At 42.5% G+C, this 15,428-nt stretch overlaps 1 protein-coding gene across 6 annotated transcripts in view; it reads right to left on the bottom strand.

Annotated features, from left to right (window-relative positions):
* Window positions 1-15,428, bottom strand: part of LOC136572915 (centromere-associated protein E-like) — a 73,778-nt gene that overhangs the window by 18,342 nt on the left and 40,008 nt on the right. For 4 of the 6 annotated variants that reach the window (XM_066573928.1, XM_066573931.1, XM_066573932.1 and 1 more), the window contains 12 exons: window positions 12,480-12,626; window positions 11,608-11,913; window positions 10,888-11,151; window positions 9,891-10,178; window positions 8,589-9,089; window positions 7,282-7,782; window positions 4,276-4,458; window positions 4,074-4,178; window positions 3,725-3,976; window positions 3,094-3,198; window positions 2,711-2,983; window positions 1,249-1,563 (listed from right to left, as the gene is read on the bottom strand). In XM_066573928.1, the coding sequence (XP_066430025.1) occupies window positions 1,249-1,563; window positions 2,711-2,983; window positions 3,094-3,198; window positions 3,725-3,976; window positions 4,074-4,178; window positions 4,276-4,458; window positions 7,282-7,782; window positions 8,589-9,089; window positions 9,891-10,178; window positions 10,888-11,151; window positions 11,608-11,913; window positions 12,480-12,626 (3,240 nt within the window). The remainder of the gene's footprint in view (window positions 1-1,248; window positions 1,564-2,710; window positions 2,984-3,093; window positions 3,199-3,724; window positions 3,977-4,073; window positions 4,179-4,275; window positions 4,459-7,281; window positions 7,783-8,588; window positions 9,090-9,890; window positions 10,179-10,887; window positions 11,152-11,607; window positions 11,914-12,479; window positions 12,627-15,428) is intronic. The other 2 variants (XM_066573930.1, XM_066573933.1) reach the window with 2 other exon arrangements.

The following is a 15,428-nucleotide window of genomic DNA, read 5'->3' as shown; positions in this document are numbered from 1 at the left end:
TCACGTTTTTTACCCCTTGTTGCTACGGGTACCAACCACCTCCACTGTGACCCAGAAATGGTTAGCACCCACACACCTTTAACTCCCCATGTGATGCTCCTTTACCTGGCTTGTAACATGTGTTTTCCTTTTATATTTGGGCACATTGGAATGGGGTTCTCAAGAGGCAGCAATTACATAACCAAATCCACTAGACCAGTGTTCCAATTCCAGTCCTCAGGGACCACCAACAGGTCATGTTTCCAGGATTTCCTCAGTTTGCACAGGTGATGTAATTGCCGGTGCCTCAGGCATTGCCACAGATGTTCTTACCATAAGAGATCCTAAAAACATGACCTGTTGGTGGTCCCTGAGGACTGGAGTTGGGGACATATGAGGAGCGCTGGTTTGCTTCCACCAGGAGGCAGTGCAGGAGGAGTTTGACTCCACTTTACAGTCAGTTTCTAAGTGTGACTAGCACAATTTTCAAAATTTATGTATATCAAGACAAAATGATCCAAAAAACCCTGCACAAACCTAGAGGGATATTCCTGTTGCACAAAACTGCTCTCAAATGAATGCTAAACCATTAAAGTTTGCAATGTGCTTCTGTTCTGGATTTTGTGTCGGTAGATCTATAAACCCTCACCTTCTCCCGGCTCTCCAGAAGTGTTTATTCCCAGGTTACCTTGGATACGACCTGTAAGTATTCGAGAGCTACAGGTCGAGGTTGCTCAGCAGGAATGACCGGGCTGACTTTCTCTGCAGCTCTCAAGATTGGATTTGCTGACCACTAAAGGGCAGCGCTTAGTGGGGGTATACATACACAAAGGGAGTACAGAGCTGGGAACTGTGAAAAATGTACTTTCAAGCTGCATATCGACAGGGATGTGGCGGCCACCTTGGAAAATAGCCGAAAAACCGCAGAGGACAGGCTAAGCTGGGAAAGGCTGCACAATTTATACCCATAACCAGTTGTACATAAACATGGCGCCAACACTATTCATATCTGGAATTTTTTAAACTTCGCTTCCCAACCAGAATACCCCTTTAAGTTATGTAAGCTGAACACTGAATTGTTGAAAAAGCTGAAAATCACTCTAAGATCTTGGGAAAATATAAAAGGTAATCCAAGTATTGCAATTTTTTCTCTGTTAGAGGCACTTTTCTAAGTCCGCGTGAGTCTTGGCAATCACCAGCCTGCCAGTGGGACTGCACAATCTATTTTCTCCCACACGGCACTACTATATAGATCTATGGTATACCTACCGCTTTCTCTTGGTCTTGCAGACTGGCATATATAGTTTGTTTCTCGCTTCGCACTCTCTCGAGCAGCTGCTGCATCTGCTCCTGTTCTTGGTGAAGGGACGCCACCTTCAGCTCACATTGTTGCAGCTGCTTTTGTAGAGCAACTTTCTCGTTCCCCAGTTGTTTAATGGAAGTGTCACTGAGGCGCATCTTCTCTTGCATTTGTTGGAGCTCGGTTTCTAGTTCATCTATTTGGCTAGTCTTCCTAGTTTGTTGGTCGGCTAAGAGGTTATGCTCATGCTTTAGCTGCTGAAATTCCTCCCTTAATTTCTCCGCCTGATTTAAAAAACAGGGAAAAGAAATGGGTTAGCGGTCAGGAAAAAAATGTAACTAAATTTTTACATTAAAGAACCACCAAAGGATAACACAGAAGAGTTAAAGGAGACTGCAACTCAAGTGCCACAACCAAGTTATATTAGCCACCGACGAGATCTTAATGCCTAGGTCCCCTACAGACCACAACCTCTGATAGGTTTCTATGACCTTACAGAAGTTGAGCACAACTGATGTGACTCTCGTGATAAGGTACATAACATTTGTTTAAAATTAGAGATGAGCGAACGTACTCGGATAGGCACTACTCGTCCGAGTAATGTGCCTTATCCGAGTACCGCTCTACTCGTGCTGAAAGATTCGGGGCGCTCCGCTGCTGACAGGTGAGTTGCGGCGGGGAGCGGGGCAGAGCGGGCGGGAGAGAAGGAGAGAAAGATCTCCCCTCCGTTCCTCCCCGCTCTCCCCTGCAGCTCCCCGCTCCGCAGCGCGTCCCGAATCTTTCAGCACGAGCGGGGAGGTACTCGGATAAGGCACATTACTCGGACGAGTAGTGCCTATCCGAGTACGTTCGCTCATCTCTATTTAAAATACAACAAATTTACCCTTAAAAAAAAAACAAAAAAAAAACATAAGAGACAAAAGTCATATAAAAGTTCTGAATCCTAGTAAAGTCAAGCTGCTGCATCTTGGGTGTTTGCAGAATACTCAGCGATAAATATGGCAAATTTCACAGATTCAAATTATTGGAAGCCAATTGGTACAACTAAGTGCCCTACTAACAAAAACAGGAATTAGTAGAAAAAGATGCTTGTAAAACTTTTATGGCTTACAAGTGAAACAGAGGATTCATCTATTGGGAAACCCAACTGTTCAACAGCATTAAGAGGTCTATAACCAATGCAACTTTGGGGTGGTCTTTTTTTTAATTCCAGAATCACACTGATTTTATAGTAACTGCCTGAGAAGAGCACCTCAAGGTTCCAAGGCTGTGGCCATAGCATTGCTAAGTGTGAGGCAGTCCTCAGACGCCCTTTGCTCCATAGTGACCCCACATAAGGGAGATTGACAGAGTGCAGTACTCAGGGTAACGGTTTAAACCGGACAGTTACGGTAAAGGAAGTAGTTTTCTTCTGTCCACAATATAATGTACCTCTTCTTCCAGCTTCTTCTTGGAATGCACCAGGTCATCCCTTTCTTGTGCAATACTTTGCATTTTGTTGGTAAGTTCAAGTATTTTCTGAGACACTGCTTCTTTTTCCTTCTCCGCTTGTTTCAAGTCAGAGTCCTTGTTCTTTAAGTCCTCCATAACCTGTTCCATTTCAGAGACGAGACCTTGTTTAGACTGGTCAAAAATGTGTCTGTCTTCAACAGCTTTGTTCAGGATGTGACTCTTTTCTTGCAACTCTCTTTCTAGCTCGGAGGACTTTTTGAAGGAAAAAAAACAAACAAGAGTGAGCACATCCCTGGACAGTTCTCTATATTCCATACGGGGAATGATAGATCATAGAGTTATCAATATAGCTAAATGTATACCTTTTCTTCAAGCAAAGAAATTTCATTTGCCAGCTTTTCAACCCCCTGCTTCTGCTGATCAAGTTCTTCTTGAGTCCTTTTAAGCTCCTCTTCAGTTTCAGCAGACTAGTGTGCGATAAAAGTGGCATTACCAATAGACTAATGGAAACTTAAACAACTTCTTAAATCAAGTCAAAACCAATCTGATCCCTAAAGAGTATGTAGAGTTTTCCAGCCAATATTATGTGAAGGTGTAAGTTGAACGTAACATCAAAAAGAAAGATCACAGGTGGCAATTCATCTCTCCCCTTGTACAGTCTCCAGAGACTACAGGAACATGACGTCATGTTATCACCACCCATGTGATGGATCATAGAACAATCACATTTAGGGATGGTTTTTTCCTTCTACTAAAAGAGCAAGAAGATGACCAGTTACACACTCATTCAGGACATTTCTCAACCCTGACATGTTTACTGGCAACTGGATGGAGTTTTGGTTTGTTTAGTTCTGATGATATGTAGAAAAAGGTTACTTTTTTTCTTAACCAAACATGATGGACTCCTGTCAAGTACTTTTACATGAATCTGTAAAAGAATATAGATCTATGACCTGTAGCTATAAAACCTTTACCAAGTTCCTCCTGAGTTACCTGCTTCTGCAACTCTTCCCTCTCCTCTGACATAGACTTCAGCTGTACAGTCAGGGCAAGGACTTTTTGTTCAGCTTCAGTCCGCTCTTTTTCAGATTCTCCTATGGTCAGTTCTTTGTTCTTAATATCATTATGAAGATGTTCTAGTTCTAATACCAGTTTCTGCTTCATCTGCTCAAGAAGATCTCGCTCATTGTTGGATTCCTTCAAAACTGCAATAGTTTCCTGCAATTCGTGATTTAGTATAGACGACTGGTTGAAGGGAAAAGAAAAAAAAAATAAACATAAGATCTGTGGAATTTGGATGGTTCAAGATAAAATGCAACATTGATCGTCCAAAATAACATACTTTTTGTTCTAAAGATGCAATCTGACATGTTAACTCTTCTATGCTCAGTTTCTGCTGCTGAAGGTCATGTTGTGCCTCTCTAAGGTGATCTTGAGTTTCAATAGACTACAAAGAGGAAGAATTAAGAACATTCATTCAAAAACTGTTTATAATTCCATGCGGTAACTTCCAAAAGAAGAAAACCTAAGGATTTCCTAGTTACCATCTCTACGTTCTCTCTAAGGTCTTCCTTCATCTGGTCCCTTTCTGACACTAGGCTCTGAAGTGTAGTCTTCAGCTCATCGCTTTCACTTGTCATCTTGTCAATGTGTTGTTGTAGGCTGAAAAGCTTCTCCTCAAGGTTTAATTTCTCATGACGCAAGGAGCAAAGCTCTGCTTCCATGTCCTGCAAGTTATCAAACACATCATTACACATGAGTTGGGTTTGCGTAGTCTCTTCATTCTCAAGTATCCTTTGACGATTCTCCTCCATGTTCTACAACAAAATGGTTATTTCAGTAACAAGCTATATACAGTGGGAATGTTGCCCGTCTTTATAACTCAGGAAGGGATTCCACCTTCAATTTAATTTGAAGATGAACTCTAGTTGGAATCCATGAGCTAGGACTCATGGTGGTTCAGAAAGCAAGAAGCGGTGATGCTAGTTTGGATTTTTAAAAAAAGCCAAAACTCAAAAAAGTGTTTTAGCAAATGACAGTGACCCATTTGTACATCTATAATAAATATGCCATACGGTCTGACAGTTTCCTTTCCCTCAAAGAAAGCGACAGCTTTAAACCTACATAGAAATGGCATGTGACATCAGATTCCTAAGTAACCATTTAAAAAACACATTACTTGGGGGTCTAGAGCACGAACTAATGAATCAATTATAGGAAGAATTTAAAATTTCTGTTTAACCCCTTAGTGACCAAGCCTGTTTGCGCCTTAATGACCAGGCCAAATTTTGGAAATCTGACATGTGTCACTTAACCTATCATAACTCTGTAAAGGTTTTGTATATCCAAGTGATTCTGACATTGTTTTTTCGCCACATATTGTACTTCATTTAGGTGGTGAAAATAGTCTGATAGAATTTGTGTATATTTATGAAAAGTGCCAATATTGGGAAAATTTTGAAAAAAAATATTTTTTTCACATTCAATTGTAATATATCAAATATGTGCAAACATGCTGTACAGATTTTTGCTAAGTTATATATTTCCATCGGTTTACTTTATTCTGAATGCACATTTGAAAAACGTGTGTTTTTTTTAACCATTTAGGAGACGTACAAATGTAACATTACTTTTCAGCATTTTGAGGAAAACTTTGTTTTCCTACACCAAGCCAAGATTGTAAAGGCTCATAGGTGTCAGAATGATAGATACCCCCACAAATGACCTGATTTTAAAAACTACACCCCCTTAATGTATTCACTGAGGAAGGGGGGGGGGGGGGGGGGTCGGGAGTATTAACGCCACAGGTTTTTTTTCAGGAATTAATTCAATTTAGAGAGGAAAAAGTAAAATTTCATATTTTTGCAAATATGTCAATTTAAAAGACATTTTTTTTTCTATAGAGCACATGAAAATGAGGATTTACACCCCAAAATGGATACTCTTGTTTGTCCTGTGTTCAGAAACATACCCATTATGGCCCTAATCTTATGTCGGGTGCCGAACATGAAAGGAGTAGTCTGTGTCTTTCAGAACAGAAATTTTGCTTGAAGACCTTTTAGGCTCCATAGCACACTTGCAGAGCTCTTGAGCGGCCAAAACCATAGAGAACCCCCACAAAATTACCCCATTTTGAAAACTAGACTCCTTAACGAATTTATCTTGGGGTGTACTGCGTATTTTGATCCCACAGTTTTTAAAGGAATCTAGGAAGGTTCACGGAGGAGGATCATGTCGGGGATCAAATACGGAGGCCTCCGGTAAAAAGTTTCATCTCCTCTCACCGATCGCATTGGTGAGGGGAGCTGAAATTTCAAATTTTTTTTTTTACTTTTAAGTGATTGCCGTTATCCATTGGATAACGGTGAACACGTGATCAGGAACCGCTTACCGCGGCCCCCCGTGAAATCTCCAGGCTCTTGGCTAAGCTTTCTAGCCAGGAGCAGGGAAAATTTAAATTACCCTGGCAATCCACGGATTTTGCGCATGAGTCTGCCATTTTGGTGAAGGGTGTGCGCGCAGAAGCTGGGGTAAGGTCCGCAGAAAAATCCAGGGGCCTTAGGTACGTCATTTCATCCTCCCTCGCGGATATGATCCATGAGGGGAGATGAAATGTAAGCTTTTTAAACTTTTTTTTCGCCTGGCTTTTTTTTTTTTACACTTTTTTTTTTTACTTTAAATGATCACTGTTATTCATTGGATAACAGTGATCATGTCCCTGGTGACATCCCTCTGCTCCTGGTTACACATGGTAGCCAGGAGCAGAGGGATTTTAAATTTCCTGGGGTGCAAGCCCCTCTGTGCACGCGCCCGATGAATGACATTGGGTGCGCATGCGCAGAAGGGGAGTTCAGGTCCTGGAAGACTGGGACATCGCGGAGGACCCGGGGTGAGTATTTTCACCTCCCCCCATGGAATTGATGAGGGAAGGTGAAACTTGCACTTTTAAAAACTTTTTTGTGCCCGGGGACTGCTCACCGCGGTCCCCATTGACATCTCCTCGTTCCCGGCTACCTTCAGGAGTGGGGAGCCAGATTTTAAATTTGCCGAGGCTCCTGGGCTTCTGCGCATGCGCGTGACGTCATTCGTCTGGAGGACCAGATCAGCAGGGTACAGCGCGGAGGACGGGGGTGAGTAATCTCAGCTGCCCCCATGGATCTGATAAATGAGGGCAGCTGAATCTTTAATTTTTTAAAAACTTTTTTGCACTTTAATGCATTATCCATTGGATAGCGCCGATCGCATTGTCAGGAAGGACTCTCTGCAGCCCGGGATGACAGCTCCAGGCTGTCTGCTACCTGCAGGCACAGACAGCATGGAGCTGTCACATTCATAGCCCATGTGGCTTTAATCCCTGCAGGAAGCATGTTTTCACGTCGTCAGGGATTAAAGCCAACTTTGCTAGGACATAAAAACACTATGGGATGATCACTAAGGGGTTAAAAAACAAACAAAAAAAAACAAACAAAAAAAAAAACACACTTTCCATTTGTGATACGGCCAATCACATCCATTATACAATATTTGAACACACATACGCACACACTTACCTTAAGAGACGCCATTTCCAAGGTCAAGCTTTCCTTTGTGGCCTTGAGTTCATCTCGCTCTCCAGTAATCTCATCCATTTGCTGTTGCAGAGTAGTAAGAAGTTGCTCAGTTTCTCGTTTTTTATTTTGCAAGGACTCCAGCGTAGACTCAGCTTCCATCACAGTCTTCATCAGATTACTTATCTCCTCTTTCTGACTAATCTGTCCCTGTTCAAGTTCTTCATTCTTCTGAAGGAGTTCCTGATGTACGGTCGCATTCTGAAGCGCCTCTTCTTGTAAGTGGGAAAGTGTAGCCTTCAGCTCATCTCTTTCGCTTGTCATCATGTCAGTGTGTTGCTGTAGACTGAAGAGCTTCTCCTCAAGGTTTAATTTCTCATTCCGCAAGGAGAGGAGCTCTGCTTCCACGTCCTGACAGTTCTCATCTAACATGTGACTACACATGGGTTGGGCCTGCATAGAGTCTTCATTTTCAGGTATCCTTTGCTGATTCGTTTCCATATTCTTAAAATGCAAAAAATAAAATAAATTTGCAACACAAGCTATACCAGTGGGAATGTTGTCTGTCCTTATAGCTCGGGATGGGGTTTCACCTAAAACTTATCTTATGATAAAGCATTGGCATCCATGAGCTACGATTCACTTATTCACAAAGCAAGGAGTTCTGCTTATTTGGACATTTAAAGACATCAAACCCCGAAGAGGTGTTGTAGCAGATAGTGGTCCATTTCTATCCTAACACCCCCTTATTATCCCCATATTAACCCCCCCTCCCCCTCCTATCCACTTGGACACCATCTCCTTTCCCTCAGTAACGCCATTGAACTTGCATAGAAATCTGATGTCACATGCTATTCCTAAGCAACTATTTAAAAGTATAAAACAAAGTTAACCCTTTCCAATCCAATGTGTATCCTGGCACTATCTGCTGGCTAAAGCCAGTACTACATGAGGTGACACGCTGTCTAGGCTCTGACAGCAGAGAGGCTGGTAATATACAGTAAGAGAACCCCGACGGACGTCTTCCAACATCGGAGCTGCACAGCCTTAAATCATAATGTCTTTAGACGTCAGACAGTGGATTGGAAAGGGTTAAATACTTGAAGGTCTGAAGCATGCACTAATGAATAATTACCATAAAAACTTTTAATTTAAAAGTACATCTATTTGAGGTAAAGCCATTCATTTACACACTATTAATAAATAAACCTACAAGCCACATGTACACCTGCCTTTCTATTAGATTACCTCAAATTAAATTGTATAACTATCTACATGGGTTGCACGTGTAATTATACAAAGCCACTTACCTTAAGAGACACCATTTCCAAAGTTAAGCTTTCCTTTGTGGCCCTGAGTTCATCTCGCTCTCCAGTAATCTCATCCATTTGCTGTTGCAGAGTAGTAAGAAGTTGCTCAGTTTCTCGCTTTTCATTTTGCAAGGACTCCAGCGTAGACTCAGCTTCCATCACAGTCTTCATCAGATTACTTATCTCCTCTTTCTGACTAATCTGTCCCTGTTCAAGTTCTTCCGTCTTCTGAAGGAGTTCCTGATGTACATTCGCATTCTGAAGCGCCTCTTCTTGTAAGCGGGAAAGTGTAGCCTTCATCTCATCTCTTTCGCTTGTCATCATGTCAGTGTGTTGCTGTAGACTGAAGAGCTTCTCCTCAAGGTTTAATTTCTCATTCCGCAAGGAGAGGAGCTCTGCTTCCACGTCCTGAAAGTTGCCGTGTAACATATGACTACACATGGGTTGGGCCTGCATAGAGTCTTCATTTTCAGGTATCCTTTGCCGATTCGTTTGCATATTCTTAAAAATTGCAAAAAAAATAAAATAAATTTGCAACACAAGCTATACCAGTGTCCGTACTTTTAGCTCGAGGTGGGGTTCCACCTAAAATTTATCTTATGATAAAGCATTGGCATCCATGAGCTACGATTCACTTATTCACAAAGCAAGGAGTTCTGCTTATTTGGACATTTAAAGACATCAAACCCTGAAGAGGTGTTTTAGCAGATACAGTGGTCCATTTCTATCCTAACATACCCCTTATTATCCCCATATTAACCCCCCCCCCTCCTATCCACTTGGACACCATCTCCTTTCCTTCAGTAACGCCATTGAACTTGCATAGAAATCTGAGGTCACATGCTATTCCTAAGCAACTATTTAAAAGTATAAAACAAAGTTAACCCTTTCCAATCCAATGTGTATCCTGGCACTATCTGCTGGCTAAAGCCAGTACTGCATGAGGTGACACGCTGTCCAGGCTCTGACAGCAGAGAGGCTGGTAATATACAGTAAGAGAACCCCGACGGACGTCTTCCAACATCGGAGCTGCACAGCCTTAAATCATAATGTCTTTAGACGTCAGACAGTGGATTGGAAAGGGTTAAATACTTGAAGGTCTGAAGCATGCACTAATGAATAATTACCATAGAAACTTTTAATTTAAAAGTACATCTATTTGAGGTAAAGCCATTCATTTACACACTATTAATAAATGAAACTACAAGCCACATGTACACCTGCCTTTCTATTAGATTACCTCAAATTAAATTGTATAACTATCTACATGGGTTGCACGTGTAATTATACAAAGCCACTTACCGTAAGAGACGCCATATCCAAAATTAAGCTTTCCTTTGTGGCCCTGAGTTCATCTCGCTCTCCAGTAATCTCATCCATTTGCTGCTGCAGATTAGTAAGAAGTTGCTCAGTTTCTCGTTTTTCATTTTGCAAGGACTCCAGCGTAGACTCAGCTTCCATCACAGTCTTCATCAGATTACTTATCTCCTCTTTCTGACTAATCTGTCCCTGTTCAAGTTCTTCCGTCTTCTGAAGGAGCTCCTCATGTACATTCGCATTCTGAAGCCCCTCTTCTTGTAAGCGGGAAAGCTGTATGAATGACAGTTGTGTGAATGGCGAATATGACAGCAACTTTTATTGCAGATTTAAAACTGCATCTTACAGCAAAGGTCTCTGGATGAAGCCATTATGAAGATATTCTCACATCTTTATGACGACAGGTATTTATGGCATATTCATATTATAAATGATAAACGGACAGATCGCAGAAGTGAAACGGTACTCAGAAAGAAAAGGTCCCATGACCAGCGGTGCATGCAAGAATAGAGCTGGCTGGTGATGAGCACAGCTCAGTCCATTATGGTGTATGGGTGTTACGTAAACAGCTGAGCAAGTGTGAGCCCTTCTAATTCAACGTAAGGCTTCTATATCCATTTCCTAAGGTTATTAACCCATTCAATTTTATAGTTTTTGATTAAAAACCATGTCCAACATTACATGGAACGTTCCATAACACCCCTTAGAGTAGAGCCATGGGTGTAGCTCTCAGGAAACCTGCAGCCACACATTGCAACCGCTGCAGGGGAAATGTAGCATTACACGCTCGCAGTTCCTGCCCAAGCGGGAATCGCTCTTACAATGCAGTTCTCTGCTTTGGTCATGAAAGGGGCCCCAAATTCAGTCCCCCCTCCTTACAATGTCCATATGTCCCAAAAGAAACAGACAGAAGTGGTCTTCATTATACAATGCCTTCAGCTGTTAGCAAAGTATATGTAAAGCAACCTCAAAGATACTTTACCTTCTCAATATTCTTCTCCAGCTGTTCTTTGAGTTGGTCCCTTTCTGATTCAAGCAGCTGTTGTGCCGCCTTCAGATTTTTCAACTCTTCAGTGACAAGTTCCACTCCAAGTTGATTTATCTTCTTCTCATCATCTGCCTCACTGTTGTTCAAATTCATGCTCTCTAGTTCTAAATCATCATTTATGGTAAGGTTGGACTGTACAAGGTCCTTGCAAGAACATTTAATAGTTTTTTGCTCAAGGTAATTTTCAAAGTGGGAAGCCTACGTATTAAGAAAAAAAAAAGTTATAAATATACTTGAGGTTTTGAGCAAATATCTGCACAATAGGATTATGTGGACTTAAGACATTTCTCTATTGCTTCATACATATATAGAAGTCAAGCAAATTTGCAAGTAGATATCTTGAAAATAACACACTGAAAATAATTTTTTTTTTTTTAGAAAGAAGACTAATAGAGATGAGCGAGTATACTCGCTAAGGCACATTACTCGGTTCCTCCCCGCTCTCCCCCCCCCCCCCCCCTAATCTTTAGAGACGAGCGGGGAGATACTCGGCTAAGGCACTACTCGCTCGAATAATGTGCCTTAGCGAGTATACTCGCTCATCTCTAAAGACTACTCATGAAGTGTATTTTAAAGTGTATTGGAACAATTGAGAAGGGGGGAGGGGGTGGAGGGAGTTGCTAAAGTACACATTTCCTGCTGAAATTCAAATACCTGGTCATTATTTTCTACCTGACTTCCTTGGTCTATTGCGGAGATGCTTTTTTGCTGTGTGTCTTTCAGATGATTCTGCTCTTGCAGGGTTTCCATTTGCTGTTGAAGATCAAGAAGTTGCCTTTGCGCTTCAAGTTTTTCATTTAGTAAGGACTCAAGGCTTGACTGCGTTTCCTTCATATCCTTCGTAAGGCCTTCAATTTGACAGCTTAAAAGGTTCTTTTCCTGCTCAAGTTTTTCTTTGTTTTGAGCAAGTTGTTCATACTCAGCGTTGGTCTCCAGGAACTTGTCTTGTAAGCTGAGAACCTACAAGAGTAGAGAGACCATTTTCTAAACAGTCAGTATATTGCATTCACTGAAAAAGCAGCACACTAAAACAAAAGATATAAAAAGCTACAAAATCTTATTGCAGCAACTAAGTAAAGCTGGTCATATGCAGTTTGCAAGCCCTCGTGGGTGGGGCCCTCTCTCCTTTTGTACCAGTCACTCACTTAGGGCCATTTTACACTGAACGACTATCATTCAGATTCTCGCTGGATGGTGGCAATCTGAACGATCGTTGTCCGTGTAAAGGTCTGGATGATCTGAACAAATGAATTATACCTGAATGATCCGAATGACAAGCAGTCATTTATCTAAGAACGACTTCCCGTTTACGGTGAATTGAAGCAGGACGAAAGAATCGCCGGCTCGCTCAGCCTCCATTCACTGAGCCCTGATCGATCGTGTGGAAGCACAGGAGCCATTATTGCTAGGATGCCTGTCAGGCGCTTCTGCGCCCCACAGTCATTTTGTGTAAAAGGGCCCTTAGCCATTGTTTTTTTTAATGTCCTTGAATCAATGGCATATAAAAAAAAAAAAAAAAGACTAACCTTTTCTTCAAGTGATGGTATAAAGTCAGTTGCTTCCTTTTCTTTAGAGCTAGTGATGGAATCTTCCATTCTGAGATTATTAACCAAAATGATCTGCTGTTGTAATTCCTCTTGACATCTCTGTAGCTCTTCCTGCATTCTGGAAGACTAAAATTGGGGAAAAAAAGGTGAATGAAAGCAAAAAATATTGCCAGGTGCAAGTACAACCTTAGTTTTACTTTTTGTAGGGAGACCGTTCTAATCATCCAATACATGTAGGCAGGTATGCAGTCAAACTAAGCATTCTGACGCAGCGCTGCAAAAAGAGAGACAGACTAACTGCTAATGTGGTGCCGTCTGACAACACCCCTGAAACGACTAGGGCTGTAGCAATTCAGTGCTTTACAGCTATGAAGGGGCACCGTTATGATACACAGCCTATGAAAGAAGGGAGGGAGAGGTGAGCTTGTGCCTGTTCAAGAGAAAGATCAGCTAAAATCAGTGCACGAATGCCCCCGAAGCTAAACCTTGCATGTAGGAAAGCCTGCAAAGCATGTATTAGGCTAAAATGCATGACACAGACACAGACACTTTTCCCCTGCAGGGACTTCACATGGTATGTACTGATTTTTTTCATGCACAAAACAAGATTTTGCTACTTGCTATAAAAATCACATTCATTGTGAGGCACTGCTTAGACCGTGGGTATAGCTACTGCTAATAGGAGGCGGACAATAATAAATGTTTTAGCTCGTCCTACAAGCTATACTCATCCTGCAGGCACCAAGCTAATCAGCTTGCATGCAAGCAGTAGGAACAGCCAAGTAGGATATGAGAGAAAACAAAGTAAATAATATATGTTAAAAACATTTAATACCGCAAGCACAGCCAGAACCATGTGAACTCCAGAAAGAATCCCAACAGGGAGAATAAAAATCATGAAAACTTCAGCATCAAAGTGGGCGGGTGCGGTGTACCCCAATGAACATGATCAGAAATAGTTTTATGGCGAGTACCAAAAATTTTTTTTTTTGCGCCCGTTGCACTGGGGGGACACTACTTAGACCAGGGGACAGTCCATACTTTCTGCTGGGGAAAGGTATATAGTAACCATGCGGTGAGTTGTTGGCCGCATGCAATACTCTTCAAACGAGAGAAGCATCTGCAGATGCATAAGTGTGCACCCGATAGATTTTGGAGAAGTTGTGTAGAGGACCAAATGGCGGCCTCACACTTGAAGCGCAGGAGCACTGTGGCAAGTCGCCCAAACAGTAGCCACTGCAAGTCAAATGAGCAGTAATCCGGAAGGAAGGCTACTGGCCCTTCTAACAGTAAGCCTCTGCTACTGCTGATCTGATTCAGCAAGAAATAACGGCATTGGAAGCCTTCAGGCCATGCTGCGGACCATCAGGGATCACAAACATTCAGATTGTCTGAAGGAAAACGTCCAGGAGAGGCATGTTTTCAAGGCTCGAACCAAATCCAATTTGTGGATAGTGCATGGACTTGAATGGGGGGTTAAGAGCCATAATGAGTGCGATGTCTTTGGTAATGTGGAAGGCTGTAAAAAACAAACAAACAAAAAAAAACTACGGATGGCGAGCTTAGCAGGCATGAGGCATTTAAACAGAATGAACAACGTAGACACCTGACCCTTAAGAGAGCTGAGGCCCAACCCCATGTCCAGACCTTGCTGCAGAAGAGGACAGGAGGAGAGTTAGTGAAAAGCATTGGATGGTAAACCCTGGAAGAGGAGGGCTTCCTAGCCTTCATCATGGTCTGAATGACATGTTCCGCAAACCCACAAGCTCTCAGGACCGCTGCTTTAACAGCCACACCATTAAACAAAGCATGGACAGACTCAGCTGGAAGAGGGGTTCCTGTAAGAGAAGACCTTATCAAAGGGAAAGGTGCCATGGATTGTCAACAAGTTCTGCAAACCTTGCCAGGTGAGACCAGTCTGGAGCGATGAGAATCACAGGGAGGCATTCCATCTTGAGCTTCTTGAGAAGTCAAGGAATGAGACAGAAAATTACAAGAGCAACCATGGCTCGGGCCTGAGGATCCCGAGTCCTGGATACAAAGTTTGGGAGTTTGTGGTTCATTCTGGACGCCATGGGATTGTCCAAAAGAGGAGTCATACGGAAGTCTGTTTGGAGCACTTGGGGATATAACTCCCATTCTCCCAGGTCAACTGTCTTCCTGTTTAAAAAATCAGCTATCCAATTGTCCATGCCTGAAATGTGGACTGCCAAGAGCGCTGGGAGGTGATCTACAGCCTATGAAAGGATTTTCGCTGCCCCTCTGCCATGACTGCTGAGCTGCGGGTCCAGTCTTGAAGATTTATGTCAAATTCTTAGTTTGGACCCAATTGAGGAGACCCATTAGCTAGGGAGCAAAGTGCTGAAGTAACAGAAGAGTTTCCCATAGTTCGAACATTTATCCGAAAAGTCAGTTCCCTTACTGTCCAAGTGTCTTGGACTGTGAGCTTCTGCAGTGTACCCTCCCCCCGCCCAGTCGAGAAGTCTGGCGTTCATGAAGAGTACCTGCCAGCAGAGAGTCTGAAAAAAGCACCCCAGGCTGACTTGTAGAGAGTCCAACCACCAGAGAAGGGAGTGCTGAAGTTGGCGAGTCAGGCGGACCCAACGATCCAGACAGTCCACAGATTTGTCCCACTGAGAGAATGGCCCAGGTATGAAACTGGCTGAACAGTATCGCCTCGATAAAGACTACCATCATGGCACAGAATTCTTATCCAGTGACGGATGGTCACAAGAGTCTGAGATTGCAGGGAGCATACCTGTCCCCCAAGGAGATGTAATTCCTGTAGGACCCAAGTATGTGCTGTGTCAAAGAAAAGACCCAGAAAGTCCAGATTTTGCAACGGTTAAAAAGGGCCTATTACACTCTGGATTGACAAAGTGTGAATCGCGAGCCAAAGAATTGGTCTTTGAAAGACAGCGGAATTCT

Source organism: Eleutherodactylus coqui, chromosome 7 (genome assembly GCF_035609145.1).
Source record: "Eleutherodactylus coqui strain aEleCoq1 chromosome 7, aEleCoq1.hap1, whole genome shotgun sequence".
NCBI lineage: Eukaryota > Metazoa > Chordata > Amphibia > Anura > Eleutherodactylidae > Eleutherodactylus > Eleutherodactylus coqui.
The sequence above is the reverse complement of the archived record's forward strand: the minus strand, read 5'-3'. Positions and strand labels throughout refer to the sequence as shown.